This window comes from Jaculus jaculus, chromosome 7 (genome assembly GCF_020740685.1).
Source record: "Jaculus jaculus isolate mJacJac1 chromosome 7, mJacJac1.mat.Y.cur, whole genome shotgun sequence".
Lineage (NCBI taxonomy): Eukaryota > Metazoa > Chordata > Mammalia > Rodentia > Dipodidae > Jaculus > Jaculus jaculus.
In genome coordinates, this window is record NC_059108.1 from 121901500 (window position 1) to 121927585 (window position 26086).

At 41.1% G+C, this 26086-nt stretch overlaps 2 protein-coding genes across 10 annotated transcripts in view; one reads left to right on the forward strand and one right to left on the reverse strand.

The window, feature by feature from the left end:
• The window catches only part of Pals1 (protein associated with LIN7 1, MAGUK p55 family member), a 98706-nt gene extending 94433 nt beyond the window's left edge, over positions 1 to 4273 (forward strand). For all 9 annotated transcript variants that reach the window (XM_045154525.1, XM_045154528.1, XM_045154526.1 and 6 more), the window contains one exon: positions 824 to 4273. In XM_045154525.1, the coding sequence (XP_045010460.1) occupies positions 824 to 1000 (177 nt within the window). In that variant the 3' untranslated portion in view covers positions 1001 to 4273. The remainder of the gene's footprint in view (positions 1 to 823) is intronic.
• Positions 4274 to 7247: 2974 nt separating this feature from the next.
• Atp6v1d (ATPase H+ transporting V1 subunit D) lies at positions 7248 to 25733 on the reverse strand. The gene is made up of 9 exons (XM_004649270.3): positions 25504 to 25733; positions 20137 to 20254; positions 15407 to 15486; positions 13519 to 13586; positions 12677 to 12721; positions 9657 to 9760; positions 9065 to 9131; positions 8159 to 8237; positions 7248 to 7922 (listed from the first exon to the last, which is right to left on the reverse strand). The coding sequence occupies exons 1-9, from the start codon at positions 25542 to 25544 to the stop codon at positions 7781 to 7783; spliced, it is 744 nt and encodes a 247-aa protein (XP_004649327.1). The 5' UTR covers positions 25545 to 25733; the 3' UTR covers positions 7248 to 7780.
• Between the last annotated feature and the right edge of the window lie 353 nt (positions 25734 to 26086).

Sequence of the window (26086 nt, forward strand, 5' to 3'; positions counted from 1 at the left end):
CCCAGGCTGATCTGGAACTCACTGTGTAATCCCAGGCTGGCATCAGACTCAGTGATCCTTCTATCTCTGTCTCCCAAGTGCTGAGATTAAAGGCATGCACCATGTTACCCAGCTAGAGCAGGCATTCTTTTTTGTTCAGGGTCTCCCTCTAGCCCAAGCTGACCTGGAATTCACTATGTAATCTCAGGGTGGCCTTGAACTCATGGAGATCCTCTTATCCCTGCCTCCCGAGTGCTGGGATTAAAGGCGTGCACCACCGCCCAGCTTAAGCAGGCATTCTTTACAAGAGCCAAGAGAAGAAGCACTTAGTCCAACCAGAAGGGTGGACTCTTTGTCACATACTGCTTTTTAAAAATTATTTTTCATTTATTTATTTGAGGGAGACAGAAAGAGGTATATAGAGAAGCAGAGAGAATGGGCTGCCAGAGCCTTTAGCCTCTGCAAATGAGCTCCAGATACATGCACCTCCTGGTGCATCTGGCTTACATGGGTCCTGGGAACCTGAGTCCTTTGGCTTGCAGGCAAGTGCCTTGACCATGATGCCTGAAATGTTTAAAAATGAATGAATGTAGAAAAATCAAAGTAACTGTGCTTTTCAGTCATATTAATGAGACAAAATGGAAACATGAAAACAAAAATACTAGTTTGAAAACTGTTAAGATGCCAAAATAAAGGTGGCCCTATTATGAGCCTATGATGGAAAGAAGCTCTTGTGGTTTAGAGAAAGAGAAAGAGGGAAAGCTATGTAAGGGCATGCCTGAGTCTTCTGTATTTTGATCAGTATAGTATGTTTTTAATTTTATTTATTTATTTATTTTTGTAGCCTGAAGAATTGAGAGAAATCATTGAGAAGACTAGAGAAATGGAGCAGAACAATGGCCACTACTTTGACACAGCCATCGTGAATTCAGATCTTGATAAAGCCTATCAGGAATTGCTTCGGTTAATTAACAAACTGGACACAGAACCTCAGTGGGTGCCGTCCACTTGGCTGAGGTGAAGAACAGTCCTGTGGCATGGTTGACTTTATCTGGCCAAGTGCCAATAGGAAGACGGCCTCCCCAGTGCCTAGGCAAGAATGAGGACAAGGTGGAAGGCAGCAGGGTAAGCTGCGGACCTGTTCTTTGTGCTCTTAAGCTAATAAATTCCCTTAGGTACTCTGTGTACATTCTTTATTCCCAACACATGGCTTTAGGGCCCTTGCCTCCCTCACTCTGGAGGTTTAAATGAAAGTGTTGTTCAGAGCATTTCCATTTTATCCTGTTAAAATCTTTTTTTTTCACCTAGAGCTTTCCCTCTTGATCAGATGTCTATGAAAAGTTTGTATGTATATACATAATATTCCATGTCTCACATAGATATAAATATTGATCTTATTTAACATTTAACTTAAGTGACTTGGTGGGAAGTTTGAGGCAGGGGCATGCTGTGCTTCTGTGCACTGGGAGAAACAGTATTTCTTTAGGATACTAGTCTACTCATCAGAAATATTTCCCCTAAAAAATACTGTGCCACTTTAGTTTGGAGCTACTCATTAGGCTTGAATTTATTTGTATGTCCTTTAATTCTAAAAATAAATAAATAGACATTCCATTAGAAGTAAGCTTTTTAGCTTAAGCCATTTTGGAACAGACTACACACTCAGCAGCCGCAACAAAACATACTGACCTTTTAAAGATATAATTGTCTGAATTATTTTCTTAAATTGTTGCAAGTGATTTTGATAGCCTTGGTTCCTTGCTCTAATCTGCATAGTACAATAGAATGTTATATTTTTATGAATGGCAGGAGTTCTAATAAACTGTGTTGATTGTTAAAAAGATTTCTTCCACAAGATGCAAATAGTTTTTTATATCCATGGAAGGACTTAGGACATTTGACAGTTTTTGCATTTTTTATATGAGCACAGTATTAGTTTATTACTATGCTGTGTGTGTAGGTAACAAACTGGAATTCAGCTGTATGTACTGTATACTAATAGTTAATAGATCAACAAATAGTTGTATTTGAGCATTGGAATAAAATTTTATAACACACACACACATATACTTGGGGAATATTATGACAATTGACTTTGAGATCAGAAGGAAGACCTAAAAGTTATTTGAACATTTTAGGAAAAGGACATTGGAGGAAATTTTAATAAGCATGTACAGCCAGGTTTTGTACCAAAAATGGTCTGCCTCATGACCAGATTGCCACCTCTTGATAAAATTATAAATGTTTAAGCTAATGGGAGTTTTGCACTCTCTATAGCGCTAGCTTTAAATGCAGTGTCTTGAGACTGGCATGGAAAGTTAATGCATAGGCTTTACAAAACTTTCAGGATAGTGTGATGTGTAACAAACAACCTCAAATGTGAATGCCTTGTTTTATTTTTATGACTTTAGCTACAGCAGTTTATGTTCTCAAAGCTAAACACTGGAGCGATACTAACTTGTCACTTAATGTAACAGAAACAACTGTTATCAGTAGTGCTTCCTCAGTGTCATGTACATAGTTGATTTCTCCTCAACATGATTTTATTGAAACAAACGTGGTTAGTTTGTGTTGTCTTCTTTGGTTGTTCAATTTTGCATGACTTCTTTAGTTAGCTGACAGATGTGTCTTATGCAGAAAGATTTTTCAAGATAATTCTCCTTAGGAAGAAAGTAACATTCCTAGGTTGAGGGAAGGAATGCTGTACTGTCTCCTCAGGTTTGATACACTCCAGCTTATACCAGAAAAATAGTGAAAAGTTGCATCCATTATCAGCATTCAAAATTAATATGCTTAGCACTTAAATATTTCAGTTTTTCTCCTCGGAAGTAAATGGTAGTTTGTGGTCAACAACAGAATTTTTCTTTTTTTTTTCAAGGCAGGGTCTCACTCTAGCCCAGGCTGATCTGGAATTCATTATGTAGCCTCAAACTCATGGTGATCCTCCTATCTCTGCCTCCCAGGTGCTGGGATTAAAGGCATATGCCACCATGCCTGGCTTCTCAACAACAGAATTTTGTTCTCTGCATATTAATTGAAAAAATAGACCTAGATGTGCGTATCTGTACTCTTGGCTCCTGGGAGCCTTAAGTAGGAAGATCAAGAGTTCAAGGCCTGCCTGACCCATATAACAAGACCCTGTCAAAAGTAAAAAATTTAAAAAGCAAAAAGAGGAACACTTGCGTTTGAGTGAAGTTTTGAATAGTGTCCTTGAGTAGTAGTAGTGACTGTTGTGCCCTGCTGACTGCAGGGCCATGTTGCTGTTGAGACTCAGACTCTTGACTTTCATAGGCAGATCCATGCCAATTGTTCTTTAGCAAATCTGAAATGAGTTATTTTCATCCTCATTGAGGTCCTAGCTTTCTCCTTCCTCATTAGCAGGGGTCGGGGGGTAGAATATGTCCTGAATTTTATTAAATCCTGTGATGAATGTACTGATATTTTAACATAGTGTGTTGACTTCCTGAAAAAACTACTTTGCTTTTTAAGGAAAAAGGCCTTACTATGTACATCTAGTTTTACAGCCACTCTGGCCATTTCTGTTTCCTGTCTGTCTCTGGTTAATTGGGAGCTATAGTATTGGAAATCTCCTAACCACTTGCTGCGGATGGAACGGTAGAGCACTGGCCTGAGAGTATACCAAGCCCTGGGTTCAGTCCCCTCCAACACACCAACTGGGCATGATGGCACATGCTTATAATCCTGGCACTTGGAAGAGGGGGGCAGGAGGATTAGGAATTGAAGGTCAGCCTCAGCTACATAACAAGTTCAAAGCCAGCTTATAGGGGAAGGAGGTACATAATAGGTAAATTAACCTTACGGGTAGCCAGAGATTTGAGGGCACTGAGGACAATATGTGAGATGCTCTGTTGGCATATATGTCACATGGTTATATGAGACCTTATCTCAAAAGAAGAAAGAAGAATGGTTAATGAATTGTCCCTGGGAAATTCAAACAAGGATGTACCTTCATTTCCTAAATTTTCATGTGTCAGAATAATAAGTAAGATATAAGTGTTTAGATTAATCCAGATTTGCTTTCTATGAAAATCTAATGTCTGGATTGTTTTCCTTTTCTCGTGGCTTAAGGAATAAGTATTGGTAAGGAATGATTTGAATGTAATTCTGTAAATGTGTGTGGAAAATAGAAACCAGGGATTTAGCCTTAATAAGGGTAATTATTCTGACATATTGTTAATCTCCATTTGTATTCTCGTGTACCTGCACTGTTATTTTGAGATGTCATACTGCACACTGTATTGTAAAAATAAAAATTATATTTCAAATTTAAAAAGCTACTGCATACTTTCTCCTGCCAGGTTTAATTCCACTGCTATTCAAGGTTTCTATTCATATGAAGACCATTCCTTTTCCAAGTGTTTGTCAAAGCAAGACCATTAGAACCTTTGAGTAGAACACAAATTGCGTTTTAATGTGTTGTTTACCATGGAGGAGGGTCCCTTGTTGGTATAGATGTTGTTTGGTATTATTTCTTTATTCACTGAAAGCATGCAACTATTTAAGACTAAACATACAAGTTTTCAGGTGGAGAAAATATTTACCCTAAGTACAGCCAGAGACTGAAGGCTACTGAGGATGGTGAGTTGGTTAAGTACTTCATTTTTCCCATCCCCTGTCTCCCAAGAAAAAGCTCTGCTCGTTTACACAACCTGCAGACCCACCCCAGCTCTACGTCCTATTCCCATCTTCTCCTTTGGATCACATCCACCCACAAGCTATTTGGCTGCTATTTCCTCTTGATTTCTTTTTACTAAATGCTAAGCCATAAAGTTATCTGCAGTGTTAGTTGGACATAATGCACATGGGCCTGTCATCTCAGCACTTGGGAAACCAAGGCAGGAGGATCATGAGTTCAGGACCAGCCTGGACAGAGACCATGTCTCAAAAATCATCTACAAATATATCTATAGGCAGCTTAAACAAGAAAAATAAAAGCAGAGCTCTACTAAAACTTCATAAGAAGCCGGGCGTGGTGGTGCACGCCTTTAATCCCAGCACTCAGGAGGCAGAGGTAGGAGGATCTCCGAGAGTTCGAGGCCACCCTGAGACTACATAGTGAATTCCAGGTCAGCCTGAGCCAGAGTGAGACCCTACCTCGAAAAAACAAAAACAACAACAAAAAAAAACTTCATAAGAAATAGAAGTTCCTCTGATTCAGTGCTTTAAGGTAAATGTTGAAATTGAAACCTGAAAAACAATTTAATGATGTCGCTCCCTACCTTGACCTTCAAATGACCATGCCTCTGACATCAAGTTCATTTGATTTGACCTATCTAAGCCACAACTACCCTGCAAAATGAAGGTGGCAAAATTTACACCTAACCAAGGTATTAAGAAATGTAAGTGCTAAACAGTTCAGTGCCATCCAACTGGGAACTCAGGTCCAATCACTGCTGAAATGACATTGAATCTGGGTTTTATTCTGTGAGCCACAAAGGTTTCCTACAAAGCAACTCCTCTGGAACAGCCTCTTGTATTCTACCCTTAAATACCTAAAGGGTTAAGTATATGGGAGAGTGAAAGGAGAAGTTATATGTGTAAAACTGTGGAGGAAGACTGACTACTTGAATTTAAATTCTGGTTTCATCACTTTCCAGCATTTTACCCTAAAACCAGTTGCTTAAGCTCCCTGTGCCTCAAAATTTTTCCTCCATGAAATGGGTTAAAATATACTTTTGGATAGCCGGGCATGGTGGTGCACACCTTTAATCCCAGCACTTGGGAGGCAGAGGTAGGTGGATCACTGTGAGTTCGAGGCCACCCTGAGACTCCATAGTGAATTCCAGGTCAGCCTGTGCTAGAGTGAACCCTACCTCAAAAAACAAAAAAAAAAAAAAGAATCTAAGAGCCAAAGAAAGGGAAACACTCCTTACATACAACTGCCTGGACAGAACTTGGCTTTGATGTCCAAGACCTCACAATACCTCAAGACCCTCATAATAGAAAAAGATGACGTCAAATTAAAAATAGACTAATGGAAAGAGGGAGGGGATATAATGGAGAGCAGAGTTATGAAGGGGAAAGTGGGGGAGGAGAGGGAAATACCATGGTTTGTTGTCTATAAATATAGAAGTTGTCAGTTTAAAAAAAAACTTATTTAAAAAAAATCATTCTCTTGGGAAAAAAAAAACAAAAACCTTCGACTGTGGTGTTAATCCTAGTGCCACAATTTCACAATTTAATCACTAAGAACCATTTCATGCCCAGAGTGCCTAGAACTGACAGTAGGACAGTTGAGTCACCAGATTGATCTTGCCAATTCAAATAGTACTAAACATTCCAGCCACCATCTGCTATGTCCACTCAAGTACCTCACCTCTGTAAATGAGACAAATTGCTTATAAAATACAAGCAGCTGGGTGTGGTGGCACACAATGCCAGCAGGAGGAGGCAGAGGTAGGAGGATCACTGTGAGTCCGAGGCCAGCTTGGGACTACATAGTAAATTTAAGGTCAGCCTGGACTAAAGTGAGACCCTACTTTGAAAAACTAAATAAATAAAGATAAGCAATCTCCCTATTATTCCAAATTAGGTATTCTTACCTAAAATTCCCCAATATTACGAAGACCACTTAGCTCACTGGCAATCATTTATCTATAGCTGTCTTAAACCTTTTAGAAAAACATTGAAATAGAGGATTGCAAAATAAAGATGGGGCTAGGCAGACAGGATAAAGTGCTTGCTTTGCAAGCCTAAGTACCCGAGTTTAGAACCCCAGTACCAATGTAAAACCTGGACAGTGTGGTGGGCTTCTGTATTCACATCTGTATTGCACACCAGCAAGATGGGAAGCAGAGTCAGGAGAATTTCCTGGAAGCTTTTGTAGACCAACTAGCTGGCAAACAGCAGTGAATGAGAAATAATGAGACTGTCTCAAAAACAAGGTGGACCAACCCTTGAAAATTGTCCTGTAACCTCCGCACACATGCCAGGGCATGAATGTGTCCACACTCACGCATCACACACATACACTGGAAAACATTTTAATTAAAAAGGCTCCTCTTGCCGGCCATGGTGGCACATGCCTTTAGTCCCAGCACTTGGGAGGCAGAGACAGGAGGATCACTCTCAGTTTGAGGCCAGCCTGAAACTACAAAGTGAATTCCAGATCAGCCTGGGCTAGAGTGAGACCCTACCTCGAAAAGAAAAATGCTCTTCTGTCTTCAGAAAGCAAAATGGTGACTGACCTGAACATAAGAACACAACTAACATTGCTGGCAGTAAATTAATATGAAAACAGAAAAGACTTGTTTTTTAAATCACTTTACTATTTATACATAGTCATATAAATTGTCAGAACTGATCTCATTACAGATAGCAACCTGTCATGCAAGGGGAAAAAATGACAGTTTTCCTAAAGCTTGAGAAGAGAAAGGCCACAGTAACAAGGATGTCCATGACAGGTTCAGCAACAGTGCCAAGGATTATAAGTGGGTAGGATTGAAGGCTGCTCCGCAGTTGGCCTGAGACCACTGAGGTTTCCTAAGGAGTATTTCCTACAAGGTTTACTAAACATCACATGTACCTGCTGCAAATGGAATATGATGCTTCTGCAGAGTCAATGCTGTAAATTACAGGCAAGTTTAACAAATCTCATTCACCTGTCACAAATGGCTGCTGAATCATGATTTGGGAAAAGTAGCCCCAAAGGGCATGCTGGTAAATTTTACAGCCAGTGAAATTCTTAGGCCAAAAAATAAATAGCCACACATAACAAGGCTACACACTGAATTGGAACAGTTAGTGCCGGGGTGTTCTGAAAGAAGCCGAACAGAAAAGATTACTCAAACAGGAGATCCTCATCCTTTTCCTCAGCCAGGAGGTTAGCAGGCTCCATCACCTCTCCAGCTATTTTCCGCTGCTCCAAGTCCTTCTCAGATTTTTCCTTAAGAATCTTTTTCTTCTCCTGTATCTTCTTTAACCTGCAATACAAGGGAGAATTCTCTGCTCTTTCAGTGCCTCTAAGAAAATTTAATTTCTTCAGGTTTTGTAACAAAAATAAAACATAAAAAACTAGAATTGAATTTGATACTCCCATTAAGTTTCAATTTTAGTAACTTATAACTAAAAAGTGTAAGTCCACTAGTTCCTCAGCAAACTTTAAGCCTTTAGAATATGAAAAACAAAAAATGATCAGTAAGTACCCATTTCAACAAACCTATAGAACTCTTCTCGCTCTCTCTCGTCCAGCTCTGTGATGATATAAGCAAGGGTACGTTCAATCCGAGGAATGATGACTACAGTTAAAAAAATATATATGTGAGAACTTCAATATCCCTTTTCTTCATTTGTTTAATCTTCATTTGTTTAATACTTTTTTTTTTTTTTTACTGTAGAACTAAAAAATTGAAGCAAAGAACATGGAAAACAGAAAATTACACAAAAAAATGAAGTACAACCCAACTACCCAAAAGTGATTATAAATATTTTGGATCACTTCTCGGCCTTTTGGCTAAGATCAAGTGTATAAATATTTTGGCATATACCCTCCTATTACCTTTCCTGTATACAAAAAGCATACTGCACCCTAATAGATTCAACACGGAATATGCTATAGATATAAATGGATAGATAATCCTGACTCACCGATGTTATCCATGTAGTTATTTTTTTTCAAATAATAAAACAAAAGATAGAAAATAAAATGCAACAGGCCAGACATTTACTTTTGGAAATCAAGAAGAATGGCCTAAAGAAAAGGGATTAAAGTTAAGTGTTGAATATATTCAAATATTAAATTGAATATTTATTTTGAATAAATTGTTCCATCAATAGGAGGAACTAAAGGAAACACTTGGGCTTTTGAAGAATAGAATTTCTTCATGTGTTCCCTCAGTGCATGAAACTCAGAACATTCTATCATCATTCAGCACTGTCTGTCATACGCGTAGATCCCTCTCCTCTTTACGTATTTCGTACTGCTGACAGCTTACGCTCTACACATTCTGGACAGGACAGTCTCATTCACCTTTCAGTCTTGTCCTGTGCATGAGTCTGAGCAGTTGCCTAACAGTGGGAAGGAACAAGTGAGTGAACAAAGCATTTCACAGCAGCTTTGACTCACCATGTTCTATGGCATTTACACGCCTGTTGGTTATCTTGATAGCTTCATCCAGTGTAACAAAGGAAGTCTAAAAGAAGAATACAAATTAACAACAAAGTCTTCCTTAGATCCCTGTTTGCTGCACTTGTAGAAAATATTTGGAAACCCCAAAAAACTTATTTTCAGCCTACTTTAAAAACAGAAAATTCATGTGGGATTTCTACAGAGCTAGCAATACTTCCATCCTATTATAATTGGTTTACTTCAGACAAGAAAATCAAATCACTCACTAATAACCTAGCTATATATTTACTAGTCACTAAGGAAACAAATGACTCGTGCGCACAAGCCAAGTTATATTCACATTGAAGTCTAGTAGGCGTGACTGTTGGTGTTCTCACCTAACAGTGAAAACATACCACTACACAACAGCGTGTTAATAAGTAAGGTTGGGAACAATTATGGTTGAAGCCATCTCAGACATGAGATCATGAGACTTGTTTCTCACAGGATCATAGGCACAGATGCAAATACAAAACGCAGAATGCTCCAACAAAAGCCCGGAACGTCCTCCACCTGGCTAGCTGCAGGAGTCTGCTGCGCGGCTGCTCACCTGCAGAGAAGCTAGCTCCACCAGTAGTTCCACTGCCTTGGCATAGTTCCTCTTTAGTTTAGCCAACTGTTCCCCACCTCTGGCTAAACCAGTCAGTTCATAGCCTGAAAGAACCAGTCAGACAACATTTGTGATTAGGAATAATCCCCCATGAAATTCCCAAAAGGGTGACAATTCAAAAAATATCAAACATGGAGAGACAAATTCATTAACCTGTTAAATGCAAACACCAAACACTTAGTGACCGCTTCCTCCCAGACTCTGTAGGAGCATGCCACTTGCTACATTAACTTTTCCTTGGCAGATGTGAATAGACACTTACATACCACATAGGGCACCACAACAGACCAAGATTTTACTCGTCTGGCTTGATGGACCAACCAGTTTGTTGGGCTTACTTATAGAAACATGGGTGAAAAGTTATTTATAGGTGCACTGGTGACCAAAAAACAGTTTCATCACCAAAAAACTTCACTCCAGTGTGGATGACAACTTCCACATAACTGCATAGATAAGAATGTACCCCTCTTCAATTAAACTTCCACGCTGAGCATCTCCTGAGACCACGGGCAGTGGAGACAGAATTACATACAACCGTGAAGTGGGCACACAAAGGTGTGACTAGCATCTCAAGTGAGGGTCTCGTGACTCTCAGCCTCCTGTCAGGTAGTGTCAACAAGCTAATCTTACTGAGGGCTTATTGTAGGTAATCACAGTTGCTGCTATTAAAATGATTTAGGCTGAAATGACAGCATTCTACAACATTATTAAAGTTTTTCACAAGGATACTAGTGAAATTATAACTAGAAATTTTCTTCCCCTCTTCCCCTTCCCTTCACTCCTTTCCTTTCCCTCTCCCTCCTCTTCTCTCCACCCCTCCCTCAGTTACTGGGGATAGAATCTAAGGCCCAACACATGCTAGAAAAACCTCTCCAGAAACTTCTCTTGCTTGCTGGATTAGCTAATGTACCCATATGGAAACTATGTTGCATGATGCTGTTAGTGCAATGAAGCTTTCCATTAGCAGTTATTTCTTGCTAAGCACCTTAACCACTGAGCTCTCTCTCCAGCCCACAAAAGAATATTACTACATGGAAAAAAGTTACTTACTTTACTCTGAAAAGACTGAATTAATATTATTCTCAACGCTTACTGGCAAATGAGTGCAGTGGGTGAGAATTACAAAAACACCAGAAATGGGCTATAAAAATCTGTAATTCAGCCAGGCGTGGTGGCACAAGCTTTTAATCCCAGTATTCTGGAGGCAGAGGTAGGATTACCATGAGTTTAAGGCTACCCTGAGACTACATAGTGAATTCCAGGTGAGCCTGAGCTAGAGAGTGACCCTACCTAGAAGAAGAAAAAAAAATGTAATTCAGATTGTATCACAGAATTTTTTTGTATAATTTATTGTACAAAAATCTGCATTCAAGCCAGATGGGGTGGCACATGCCTTTAATCCCAGCACTCAGAAAACAGAGGTAAGAGGATTGCTGTGAGTTTGAGGCCATCCTGAGACAACATAGTGAATTCCAGCAAGACCCTACCTTGAAAACAACAAAAAGTATGCATTCAGATTGTATCATAGAATGTAAATTTCCTACTTTAAAAAGACACAAATTCATGGATGGAGAGATGGTTTAGTGGTTAAGGCACTTGCTTGAAAAGCATAAGGACATGAGTTCATTTCCCCAGTACCCACATAAGCCAGAAGCACAAGGTAGTGCATGCCTCTGGAGTTGTTTGCAGTGACTAAAGCCCCCATTCTCTCTCTCTCTGTTCCCCCTTTATCTCTCTGCCTCTCTCAAATTAATTAAAAAAAAAAAAGACACAAACTCAGCTGGGTGAGGTGGCACAGGCTTTTAATCGCAGCACTCAGGAGGCAGAGGTAAGAGGATTGCTGTGAGTTTGAGGCCACCCTGAGACTACATACTGAATTCCAGGTGAGCCTGGGTTAGTGAGACCCTACCTTGGGGGTGGGGGGGGGGAGATAGGGGAAAAAAAAAAAGACACAAACTCAGGCTAGAGTGATGGCTCAGTAGTTAAGGGCACTTGCTTGCAAAGCTTGCCAGCCTGTGATGGGTTCCCCAGTAACCATGTAAAGCCAGATGCAAAGTGGTACATGTGTCTGGAGTTCATTTGCAGTGGAAAGAGACCCTGACACACCCACTCTCTCTCTCAAATAAAAATATTAAAATCTTATTATAAAAAATAGACACCAACTGGGGATGGAGAGATGGCTTAGCGGTTAAGCGCTTGCCTGTGAAGCCTAAGGACCCCAGTTTGAGGCTCAATTCCCCAGGACCCACGTTAGCCAGATGCACAAGGGGGCACACATGTCTGGAGTTCTTTTGCATTGGCTGAAGGCCCTGGCACCCCCATTCTCTCTCTAACTGCCTCTTGCTCTCTCTGTTGCTCTCAAATAATAAATAAAAATAAATAAAAATAAACAAAAAAATTAAATAGACACAAACTGAAAATTATAAATACTGCATCCTGTGTATAGTTTAAGCCAAAGATAACACAGAAGTCTAATTAGTGAATTTATAGTAAAAAAAGAAACTTCACTTTTAAAAATGGCAAATAGAATCAACACACATTATAACAGAAATACAGAAGGTCCAGAGAACTCAACTCTAAAACAAACTGCTAACATACCCTCCAAGGCTACTTACTGAGGAGGGCCAGCAAGAGGGAATATAAGATTATAACCTATGTAAAAATAACTACTTTGATAAAAAGAATAAAATGGTAAATAACTATTACCAACATATTTCTACATTTAAGTATCTTGGTCTGGAGAGATGGCTTCATGGTTAAGGTGCTTGCCTGCAAAGCCTAAGGACCCAGGTTAAATTCCCCAGTACTCACCTAAACCAGATGCACAAGGTGGCACGTGTCTAGAGTTCATTTGCAGTGGCTGGAGGCCCTGGTGCATTGATTCATTCTCTCTCCCCCCACCCAAATAAAATAAAATGAAATACTTGAAAAAAAAAGTATCTTAAGACATTCACACTTACTGTCAGTTCCTTCATGGTAATGTTCAAATACTGGCAAAGTAACACCTGTTCACGAAGATAATAAAGATGCACATTAAGATTCACAAGCTTGGCTTGAAATACTCTGGGGGGGGGGTGGATTTTATTGAGCTGGGATCTGACTATTCTGAAACATCCTAATAGTCCAGGCTGGTCTTGAACTTTGAACTCACAATCTCCTGCTTCAGGCTCCCATGTGCTGGAGCTGCACACACGCAACACCACACCTGGCCAAATATTGTGCTTTAATCACTGTTCCTCTGAAGTCAAGAGATTAACTCTGGAATTGTAACCAGTTTCAATTAATGAATTTAAGAACTTGGTTTCTCAAGTGCTCACTTCTACTCAGAAGTCAAACTCTCTTGAATAGTAAGCACCTGGCTGGTAATGGTTTTACCATCCATGAAGTTATTCTAAGTAGGAGAAACTGGATGTAAGTGTTCCCCAGCCTCAAGTGTCTGTGTTTATGCTTACTCCTTAGTCCTCAGCTTGTGGAGCCTTGCTAGAGGAGGTGCTGCTGGGGTGGACCCTGGGGTTGGTCATCAACCTAACCCACTGGATGTTGATAGCCCGCTCGCTCTTGCTGTTCTCTCCTGTAGATGTGTAACACTGTGAGCGGGTTCATGATCAAACTTCCTCTTGAAATTGTAAGCTCGAAATACACCCTTTCCTCCCATAAGCTGCTTCTGGTCAGGTATTTTGTCCCAGTAGTGAGAATGTGACTGTTACACTAGAACATCAAGACGTTGTCAGTAAAGTGACTAATTTTAAAATACCACTTTTTTTTTTTTTTCAGCAAGGATTTTGTGAGGGTTGAAATTTACCTGCTACATTATCTTTCTTTGCTCGAATCTTCACTTGGGCTTTATTTACATTTTGGATAACCGTGGTGCTGCAAGGAGAAAGAAAACAAAAAACCTTACTTACTTTTTAAAAGAAATAAGATAGGGGGCTAGAGGGATGGCTTAGTGGTTAAGACATTTGCCTGAAAGCCAAGGGACCCAGGCTTGACTCCCCAGGACCCACGTTAGCCAGATGCACAAGGAGGCGTATACATTTGGAGTTCATTTGCAGTGGCTAGAGGCCTGGCGTGCCCATTCTCTCTATCTCCCTCTTTCTCTGTCAAATAAATAAGTAAATATATTAAAAATAAATAAACAAATAGGGCTGGAGAGAGATGGCTCAGCAGCTACAGTGCTTGCCTGCAAAGCCTAACAACCTGGGTTCAATTCCCTAGTACCTATGTAAAGCCAGATGCACAAAGTGGCACATACATCTGGAATTCATTTGCAGTGACTAGAGGCCCATGTATGCCCATCCTATATCTCCTTGCACAAAAAAAAAAAAAAACCTCTATTGGGACCTATTGGATAGTTTAAATGAAACCAAGAGTGAGATGCCACAGCTATGTTGTGGTTAATGGTCCTTTGTTCCAGGAAAAAAAAAAAAAAAATCACTGCTGCCAGAGGAGGGCCTCAGAGAGCTCAGAACAGCTAAACCGTCAGCCATAGAAAGCAGAGTGGTTTTCAAATTTGTGGATTGCTTGTGTTTTCAGTCAACGTGGGAATATGACTTCAGGGGTTCTTATTATATTAAATTTGGAGAGAACCTTCTAGGTTTGCTGTTCAGCTGGTTAAGATGGTGTTCATAATCCTTTATCCTAATTTCCTCTTATTCATCCAGCTCCCCATCTGTTATCAAAGAATAAAGTGCTTTCTCCTTAACTACCCTAAAACATACACTAATTCCCCTCTCTACAGGACAAGTCAAAGCACCCACAATCAACAGCACTGGCAAACTGTAAAGTCTTCACTGCAGCTGGCCTCATGGCCTGAAGGCTGTTGGGCCTCCAGAGGTGGGGAAGCTCCTATAATAAGGAAGCCTGAACAACCCCTGTTCCTAACTATGTAACTTCCAGGAGGCTTTTCACTCAAATAGAGAATAACAATCTTTACTTAGCTCACAGGGTTAGAATGTGACTAGAGTAACAGGTCAGCATAGCCCATTTGCAAACCATTGTGTATGCTTTGCATAGCATGTACTCTTATGATGTAAGCATAAAGCTCCTGACTTTTAAATAATGGATTCATTCTCAAAAATGTATCCTAGCTGGGCGTGGTGGTACATGCCTTTAATCCCAGCATTTGGGAGGCAGAAGTAGGAGAATCAAATTGAGTTCAAGGCTACCCTAACACTACATAGTGAATTCCAGGTTAGCCTGAACTAGAGTGAGATCCTACCTCAGAAAAAAAAAAAAAAAAATAGATAAAGTATCCTAGGAGAAAATGTTAATGTACCCTATAGTGCTACCATGGGAAGAAAAGGCAAAAGGTAAAAAATCAAGGATAGCTGGGTGTGGTGGCACACACCCTTTAATCCCAGCACTCAGGAGGCAGAGGTAGGGTGGATTGCTTTGAGTTCGAGGCCACCCTGAGACTATATAGTGAATTCCAGGTCAGCCTGGGCTAGATTAGAGCGAGACCCTACTACAAACCCCCCCCCAAAAAAAATCAAGGATACTGTCCTTCCTTCCAACTATGTAAAAACACATGTGGAAGGCAATGGATAGTGGTATTAAGGCATTAGTGTTCCAAGTGTTTTCCCTTATTATAAATCCGTTGTCTTTAATGTTTATGTATTTTAAAATTAAAATGGTTTTTAATAAAATGAAAGAACCTTGTTATTTTTTAACATCCTGTTCAGTCTTCTTACCTGAAGTCTCCTGCTGTGAACTTGGCCTCTGCCAGTGAAAAGGCAGCTTCTCTCATCACTTCACCCATCAACATTTTAGTCTGGACAAGTATAAACTAACATCAGATTCAACCAAATTTTTATAGAGAAATATATCACAATTAAGTTTCTTTAATAACTTTCAATATTTTATGCTAGATGTGAAGTATCAGGATTAAATGTCAGTTTAATAATGACAAAACATTCAAATTTTGAATGGTTTTTGGTTATGGACATCAACAATGTTACGAAGCTATAATTTTGCAGGGTGGTGCGTGCCTTTAATCCAAGCACTATGGAGGCTGAGGTAGGAAATTGAGAGTTCAGGGCCAGCTTTGGGTTGCAAGAGTAAGTTCCAGGTCAGCCTGAGCTAGAATGAAACCCTGCCTCAAAAAAAAAAAAAAAAAAAGAGGAAGGAAAAAAAAAAACATAATAAATGTGTTAAAAAATAAAAGTCAGAAGAGGTGGCCGAAAGAATGTAAAAGCCAAAGGAAGGGTAGGACTCCTTACAACATGCTTCCCCCAGACACAAAATGGCCTGGATATCCATGACCTCACAGTGCCTGACACTACCTACACAAGACCATCATAATAGGAGGAAAAAAGATCATGACATCAAAATAAAAGAGAGACTGATTGAGAGGGGGAGGGGATATGATGGAGAATGGAGTTTCAAAGGGGAAAGTGGGGGCAAGGAGGGCATTACTATGGGATATTGTTTACAATCATGGAAGTTGTTAATAAAAAATAATTTGGAAAAAAAATAGAAAAATGTAGCTGGGCATGGTGGCATACACTTTTAATCCTAGCACTTGGGAGGCAAAGGTAGGAAGATCTCCATGAGTTCAAGGCCACCTTGAGACTACAAAGTAAATTTCAACTCAGCCTGGGCTAGAGTTGAGACCTTACCTTGAAAAACCAAAAAAATGAATACAAAAATAAAAATAAATGAATCTAAGAGACTTTTGTAATTTTTAAATGAGTACATACTGATCTGCTTAACTTAAATTCATTGCAGTTAGAATTAAAATCCTAATGTAAGGCCAGGTGAGGTAGCACATACCTTTAATCCCAGCACTTGGGAGGCAGAGGTAGGAGGATCACCATGAGTTGGAGGCCACCCTGAGACTACAGAGTGAATTCCAAGTCAGCCTGAGCTCAAGTGAGACCCTACCTCCAAAAACCCAAAAAACAACAGCAGAAAAAAAAAAAAAAAAAATCCCTAATATAGGCTAAAAGAGATGGCTTGCCACTTAAGGTGCTTGCCTGAAAAGCCTAATGACCCAGGTTCGAGTCCCAAGTACCACATAAACCCAAATGCACAGAGTGGCACATGCATTTGGAGTTTGCTTGCAGTGGCTGGAGGCACTGGTATGCTCCTACACTCACTCACTCTGTACCTATGTCTGTGCTTGCAAAACTAAATAAATAAAATCCTAATGCGTTCTGACTTGAAAGTACAGCTAGAAAATGTTAATGCCTGAGAATATATATACATGTATTTTTGGTTTTTCGAGGCCTCACTCTACCTAGCCCAGGCTGACCTGGAATTCACTATGTAGTCTTAGAGTGGCCTCAAACTTTGAGCAATCCTCCTACCTCTGCCTCCCCAGTGCTGGAACTAAAGGCATGCACCACCACAGGCGGCCTAATAATTTTTTTTTTTTTGAAAGATAATAAAAAACTGAGTCAAGTAAACAGGTAACCAAATATTGAGCATCTGCTAAAATAGTGAAATTTATCTGGTATGGAACATGTAAAAAACAAAACACAGGGGCTAGGGCTGGGGAGAAGACTCAGTCATTAAAAGTACTTGCTTATAAAGCCTGCCTGTCCAGGTTTGATTCCCCAGTACACACATAAAGCCAGATACACAAAATGGACATATGTCTGGAGTTTGCTGCAGCAAGAAGCCCTGGCAGACTCATACCCACTCACTCATATGCTCTCTCTGCTCACAAGTAAGTAGTTTTTTTTTTTTTTATTTTAAAGAAACAACAGAGAATTCAGAAACAAGCCCAGGTCTGTGAGATTTTTAGTACAATTTAAAAAACCATTCAGGGAGAGAGAGAAAGGGGAAGAGAATTAGCAGGCCAGGGCCTCAACCACTGCAATCAAAGTCCAGATGCTTGTACCACCTAGTGAGCATGTGCGACCTTGCATTTGCCTCACCTTTGTGCTTCTGGCTTACGTGGGATCTAAAGACAGCTTGAACACGGGTTCTTAGACTTTGCAGGCAAGTGCCTTAGCTGCTAAGCTCTCTCTCCAGACCCTCATTCTCTCTTCCTATCTATCTATCTATCTATCCATCCATCCATCTATCTTCTTTCTGTCTCTCTCTGCTTGCAAATACATAAATAGACAGAACTTTTTTGTAGAGGGCCCAAGAGATCGCTTAGCAGTTAAGGTGCTTGCCTACAAAACCTAAGGATCCAAGTTTGATTTCCCAGTACCTAAATAGAGCCAGATGGACAAAAGTGATGCAGTTTGTTTGCAGCAGCTGGAGGCCCTGGCATGGCCATTCTATCATTCCGTCTCTCTTCTCTGACTGCAAATAAATAAATTTTTAAAAGTTTAAATTAAAAAAATTATTTTAGCCAGGTATGGTGGTGCATGCCTTTAATCCCAGCACTCAGGAGGCAGAGGTAGAAGGATCACCATGAGTTCGAGTCTACCTTGAGACTACATAGTGAATTCCAGGTCAACCTGGACTAGAGTGAAACTCTACCTCAAAAGCAAAACAAAAGAAATTCTTTTAGAAAGGGCTGGAGAGATGGCTAAGTGGTTAAGGCCTTGCAGTGCCCATTCCCTCACTTTCTCTCCCTCTTTCTCTGTCAAATAAATAGATAAATAAAAATAAAATAAATGAAAGAAAAATAAGCTGGCCATGCAGTTCCATGGGATAAGGGAAAGAACAGGATAGAAAATGTTACTGAATTTTAAATATTTTATTTCTTTATTTGTTTATTGGGGGGGGGGAGGCAGACAGAATGGGGCACCAGGACATCCAGACATATGTGCCACCTTGTGCATCTGGCTTACGTGGGCACTGGGGAATCAAACCAGGGTCTTTAGGCTTCATAGGCAAGTGCCTTAAGTACTGAACCATCTCTCTAGCCCTAGAATTTTATGTATGTATATAACCACTACATGTTTATTATTTTACAAATTCATGTGGAGGTATATACTTACAGCATATACTTTATAGTCACAATACTTTCAGCATCTGTACAAAGTGGATGGGCAGAACTAAAAGGCCCACAAACCAAAGTGTCAGGAATAGATTCAGGAAATGAGAGATGGGCTGGGCATGGTGGCACACGCTTTAATCCCAGCACTCAGAATTGATGTGAATTCAAGGCCACCCTGGGACTACAGGCCAGTCTGGGCTGGAAAGAGACCCAACCTCAAAAAAAAAAGAGAAAAGAAAAATTAAAAACAGGAAATAAGGGATGTAATTACTTGTTGGGGGAAAGAAGAGATATAGCAAAGAAACTTCAATTTTTATAGTTTATTTTTGTTTTTGTTTTGCTTTTTGAGGTAGGATCTCACTTTTGCCCAGAATTCACTCTGTAGTCCCAGGCTGGCATTGAACTCACAGCAATCCTCCTACCTCTGCCTCTCAAGTGCTGGGATTAAAGCCATGTGCCACCACAACCAGTTTTTAAATTCTATATAAACACACAATTTACCCCAAGAAAGTACTGAATTAGAATCTACTATGTGCTCACACTACTTTGGGCACTAGAAATGTAGTGCTAAAAGGACAAAGTCCCTGTTTTCTGAACTTATATTCTCTAGTGGAGGACACTATCATGCAGTAGTACATGCTATATTTTTAAAAAGTAAGATAAGCAAAAGTAAAAATGGTGGTCACTTCAGATTGGTTGCTCAGCAATGGCCTCTCGGAACTCAATGGCCAGAACAGCCAATCAAAACAAGTTCTGGAGAGTCAAGCATGAGCTTATGCTTGCAATCCAAGCCCTTGAGAGGCTGGAGCAGGAGGACTGCAGTAAGTCCAAGGTCAACCTGAGCTACAGAGAGTTCTATCTCAAAAAAAAAGTAATAGCTGATCATGGTGGCTTTACTTTAATCCAGCACTGGGAGGTTAAGGTAGAAGAATCACATTGAGGTGGGGTACTTCCTGTTTTCTCATGGGTAGAAGCGCTTAATAATTTCATTCCTTTCCTTTTCTGAATATTAAAGTCTCTCAGTCTCTTAAAAAAAAAAAAAAAAAAAAAAAGCCTGGGCTAAAGTGAGACCCTGCCTCAAAAGGAAAAAACGGTTTGCAGAAAGAGCATTTTAGGCAGAAGAAAGGCCCCAGAAAAGGATTTAGCAAGGGTGTTCCATATGAGGTTAAAGAGGCAGACATGGTCTAGATCAGATCAAGTGGCAGGAACATGGATTTTATTTAATGAACTATGTGAAATTTAAATCCTTATGTTTAAATGCTAGCATTTCTTTAGTACTACATTTTTGGGGATATTTGTTTTTGAAAGAAGAAAAAAATAATTTAAATAATACAGAGAAAAACTAGGGAGCGTGGGTTTGGAGTGTACTAAGTACACATGAGGCCCTAGGTTTAATCTCCTGTGCCATCAAGAAACACAGGGTATGAGGACAGAGGAGGGGGCAAGGAAGGAACCAAAAAACAAACTTTTCTCCTTAGATATTTGTTCAATAAATACTGCTCTGAGCAGAATTTATCCTACCTCTATTATCTTCTTTAGGATCTGTCGAAATCGAAGAGTTAAGGCATCAGATTTTTTCTTCAGGAGGTTTCGACCTGTCTGTGCTCCTTTTAAACGAGCCTTCATGATGGTCTGTGCCCTATAACGTAAACAAAAATATATGTTTATTGTCACTGTTCAACAGACACAAACACCTCTGCAACAGTTTTTTCTCTGTTTGTTTGTCTTTTGTTTTACCAGGCAGAGTCTCACTCTAGCCCAGGCTGATCTGGAATTCACTATGAGTCTCAGGGTAGCCTCGAACTCATGGTGATCCTCCTACCTCTTTCTCCTGAGTGCTGGGATTAAAGGCATTCGCCACCACACCCAGCTCTGTAGCACTTTTATATGCTGTCTTATTTACATGAAGAAGACAAAAGGAGTGTATACAGAGGCACAGAATAGCTGTACAAAAGAGTCACTGAATTGGGAAATAGGGCTGAGTAAAAAATAGGAACTTACAGGCTGGAGAGATGGCTTAGCAGTTTAAGATACGTGCCTGTAAAGCCAAAGGATCTCAGTTCGATTCTCCAGGACTCACAAGGGGGCGCATGCGTCTGGAGTTCATTTGTAGTGGCTGGGGGCCCTGGTGTGTCCATCCTCTCCCTCTCTATCTCTTTCTCTCTAATAAATAAAAGATAGGAACTTACTTTTTGACTGCTAGATTTCTTGTATTTTATTCCATAACCACTCATTATATTTTCTATTACCAGTATGGCATTGAAGTGCTTCATGGTCATCAGTCAAGACACTAGTATTAGTAAATGTATTAATTTATAAGTGACTTTAGGTAACAAATTATATGTATAGCCAGGCGTGGTGGCACATGCCTTTAATCCCAGCACTTGGGAGGCAGAGGTAGGAAGACTGCTGTTAGTTCGAGATCACCCTGAGACTACATAGTGAATTCCAGGTCAGTCTGAGCTACAAAACAAAAGTATGTATGAGACCTGTGGTATATATAACATTATAAGACTTCTAAGAAGTGACCAGTTAAACTTACAATTTTATTTCCCTACTTCACCCCCACACCCAGGCACCCCAATACCAAAGTTAAATAAACACCAGAAGAAACTGACATTTCTATTTTCATTGCCAAATAAAATTTAATTTAAAAGTGTTTGAAGAACGTAATTTCTCAACAGCACAGTGTATAACTTAGGCACAGAGCTTTTGGTTTGGTGGATATTTCATTTGCTGGTGTATAATCAACTGCAATGCCACATGTATTAGTGAGCCTTTTGGTTTTCACTAATGTATCACATATATTGAAATCTTCTCATAAGATTGAGGTAGCTCAGATTCTAATTCTATAGGTGGAAGAAACTTTAAACATTCAAGATTACAAAAAGGAGGCTTGGAAAAGTAAAATGACTTTCCTAGTGAAGAAAAAAAGGGCAGAAATTTAAACCAGATTTCTGACTCCAGTGACCCACCCAAGACTCAGACCCAGAACCACTATACCCCAACCACATACCACACGGCCTCCCATGCACAATGTCAAGTTCACACTTTGGAAGGCCATTGCTGACTCTGCATGGACCCAGTCACACCAGAGATATAATCTATTGAAGCTGGTTCCATTTCCACCCCAAACAAGAGCAATCCACTCCAATGTGTACATTTAACATTCTGCATTATTGACACTAAATATCACAATTAGGGCTCCAAGAGGTGGATAAAATTTAGGGGAAACCTTAGTTAGTACTGTAGATTCCAACAAGCTTACAGCATATGGATAAATTGATTAATAAATAAAGCTTTTTGTTTTGTTTTGTTTTGTTTTTTCAAGACAGGGTCTCACTCTGGTCCAGGTTGACCTGGAATTCACTATGGAGTCTCAGGCTGGCCTCAAACTCACAGCAATCCTCCTACCTGTGCCTCCCGAGTACTGGGATTAAAGGTGGGCACCACCATACCCGGGTGATAATAAAGCTAAATTTACCACGTTGAGGGACTTGAGCTAGGCATGGGGTGGTGCCCACCCGTATCCCAGCATTTGAGAGGCAGTGGCAGAAGAATCACAACATGATAAAGAGTGACGTGCCAAAGCACTTCCAGAAACCTTGATCTGCCTGACTTCTGTGGACTCCAAATCTCTTGTGCCTCTTTTGTTTCTACTTGAAATTTGTTTTCTCTGGTGGTAAGTAAATGAAAACATTTCAAGTATTTATTTATTTGGGTTGCGGGAAGCATGTCAGGGCCTCTTGCCACTGCAAATGAACTCAAGGCACATGTACCACATTATGCATCTGGCTTCATGTGGGTAACAGGGAATCAACCCAGGCTAGGAGGCTTTGCAAGCAAGAGCCTTTAACCCCTAAGCCATCTGCCCAGCCCTGCAAACAACATTTTATAGGACAGTATCATGAAGTGTACGGCAGGTGAGACCGAAGTCAGTACTGCATTTTCTAGCTCACTGCTTTTAAAAGCTGCTCGGCCCTATCAAAGAAAAAAGAATTATGACCTTCAGCTAGAACAACGACTTTGTTCCCAGCTGAATCAAAAACACATGACTATGACAAAGAACCTGCTGTCAAGCTTTGAGGAAAATATTTACTTCCTGCACCTGATTTTCCTCTCAATCAGCAAGCTAAGTGCTCTCAAACAGTTTTCACCTTTAATAAACCTATCATTTTTCTTGTCTAAGCCTGAAGAAGCCTATTTTGAGTTGTAATCTCAATTTCCCCTCTCCCCCAAGGTTAAGGTCTTGGGCTGGAGGGATGGTGTAGTGGTTAAGGCGCTTGCCTGCAAAGCCAAAGGACCCAGGTTCGATTCCCCAGGACCTACGTTAGCCAGATGCACAAGGGGGTACACACGTCTAGAGTTCATTTGCAGTGGCTGGAGGCCCTGGCGCACCCATTTTTTTCTCTCTCTCTCTTCCCCTCTTTCTCTGTCAAATAAATAAATAATCTGTTTTGGAAAAAAAAAAAAGGTTAAGGTCTCAGGCTGACCTGGAATAGTTTCTGGGTGGCCTTGAACTCATGCCTCCCTCGTGCATGCGCCACTATGCCCCTGCTCATAATCTCAAATTTAAATTTCCAAAGTAGAAGCAAAAACGTATTAATGTCCTCACCACTAGTTAATGCAACCAGACATTAATTAAAACTGGGCAAACAGGGCTGGAGAGATGACTCAGCAGTTAAAGTATTTGCTTGCAAAGCCTAAGGACCCAAGTTCAATTCCCCAGTACCCACATAAAGCCAAATGTCCAAAGTGATGCATACACCTGGAGTTTGATTGTAGTGGCTGAGGCCCTGGGGTGCCAATTCTTTCTATCTCTTACTCGGTCTCTCTAAAATAGAATTTAAAAAATTTTAAATTATTTTTAATAATTATGGAAAAAGATTTTATGCAGTGACGACTGACAGAAAGTCCTGAATTCTGCTCAAGGCCTACAGAGACAACGGGACACTGTAAAGAGAATGAGGGAGCAGGACTCGAGCAGAGCCTGAGGAGTGAAAATTTAGAAAGTGCTGCTCAGTGTTCATGTGGTTAGGTCAGGTATGTCTGCTAGCTGACAATTATAAAAGTTGGGATTTTATCCTCCCACAGAGCCTGGGAGACAGAGACTCTACCCTTCCTCATGCCTACATTTTAAAGAAAAGTTCTCACATCCTTGAGGCACTTATGAGTTATACAAGATACATATTCGCAGTTGTAAAGAAAGCCCTTTTAAGTAAATACTGAAAGACTGTCAATGATCTGTCAATTGGGTGTTGACTAGAACAAATATTTAATTCTCCTGACACCTTTGAGTTTTTTCAGGCAGGCATTTTCCTTTTATTTATTTCCACAGAACTAAGGATTAAACCCAAGGGCCTTGCACATGCTAGGCAAGAGCTCTAGTCACTGAGCATTTTACTCTATGGCATTTTACTGGAAAGCTACAGACATCCTAGGAACATCCTAAGAACACAGCTTTATACTTCTAGAAGCCATGTTGGAATGTGGTGTCTCATTAACGAGACTTAAAAAAAATTTGTTCATTTTTATTTATTTATTTGAGAGTGACAGAGAGAGGAAAAGGCAGGTAGAGAAAGAAAGAGAGAGAGAATGGGCAAGCCAGGGCCTCCAGCCACTGCAAACGAACTCCAGACACGTGCGCCCCCTTGTGCATCTGGCTAACGTGGGTCCTGGGGAATCGAGCCTCGAACCGGGGTCCTTATGCTTCACAGGCAAGTGCTTAACCGCTAAGCCATCTCTCCAGCCCATTAGCCAGATTTAGATGGAGCTATTATGTGGTAGGAGTTTAGCAATTACCCCAGGCTAGTCTCGATCCTTATCTATTTCACAGGCATTGCTTGTCTTCAAAACTAGCTTGTTTCCTACTTGCCATTAGAAAGTCAGTGGAGTAAAAAGTATTTTTTTTAAAAAAAGATAAAAACCTTTTATACCTTTTTCATTCAAAGCTACACACACCTGGCAGAGACAGACATCTGGACCAGGAATTTGAATATAACCTGTTTTAAGCGACTTCAGATTCTAGGAGGAAAAGGAAAGGATGAAGGAAAACACAATACCTCCCCCAAAACGGGGCCACAAGAAAAGGTGTAAATGTCAGAGTCAAAACTGATTTTTTTTTTCATTCACTAACAAATGTAAATAAAAAGAGGAAGAGGGATCCCGCGGGTGGCTCAAATGGCTAAAAGCGCTTGCTTGCAAAGACTGCCCAGGTTCAATCCTCCAGCCACTCACATAAAGCTGGCCACACACACAGACACACACACTGTGGAACAAGCTTCTGGTGTTCTCTCTGCAATGGCCAGAGACCCACACACACGCAAACCGATACTAAAAGGAGGACGTAGGAGGGCAGCAAAAATAACAACAATCTCCGCTGTCCCCAGTTTATGCACACTTGATCTTGGGACATGAATAAGGGGATCCAAGATTGGATCCAACTCTGGAGCGACTTATTCAATACCCACTCTGGCTTAGGAGCCTATATGCTCCCATCATCAAGGCAAGCCTCTCGGAGCAGTTATCCAAAAAAAAAAAAAAGAGCGCCTTTGCTTTACGTTGTCACCACTGTACGGGGGGCATCCCCGAGACAGAGATGGCGACGTTCCCGTGACGTCAATACACGCAGCGCGCGGCCCCACGAGTGCCCCCTCGGAGGAATGAATGACGCGACGAAGCAGGGCAAGGCGGCCAGGGGCTGCAGGGTCCAGTCGGATTCTCTCGGAAGGAATCAAACGAGGGGCGCTGCGGAAGCCTCGCCCCGGGAACCCCCCGAGCGGCCCAGGCAAACACGGGAGCCCCTGGGCATGGAGGAATCGCGTTCCGAGCAGATTGCAGTTTCAGAACCTATGACCGCCGCTCGTCGTCCCAATTCCTTTAACTTACATTCGCGAGGGAAAGATCTCAATCCGGTCCTTGCCCGACATTCTGACGCAGGCTGTAGGGCTCGGGTCCGCAGCCGGGCCAATCGCGACCGTACCAGCAGCTCCGCGCCTCCTCCCCGCCGGCCGCAGTCAGCTGATTTTGGTCAGCCCGACCCTTGGCGTTGCTAAGAGGCAGTAGGGACACCCATGTCCACTTCCGCTTCCTGCAATGCCTGCCTGAAGAGAGGGGCCACTGAGAAGTGCCCGGATGTCGAGGCGCGCGCATCGCGGAAGTCCGGTTCGTCTCGCGGCTCCTCCCCTCGCGGCTCCTTCTGCGGCTGCGCCAGTCGCTGCACGTGCTGGCTGGAAAGGCTTGGAGACGGTGGCTCTCCTTCTCTTCCCGTTTTCCGTCTTTAGTCACAGCGCCACCTCTTGGTATAACCGCAACTCTTGAGAAAGGAGTCGTTCTGGAGCAAGGAATTAGAATCCTGCCCCTTCCGGAGCCCTTCGCGTTTACTAAGAAAAGTCTATAGCTAGCTAGAAGACGAGATTGGCGCGCTTGCTCGTTTTCGGAGGACCCAGACTCTATGGTCGGTGGTGAGGAA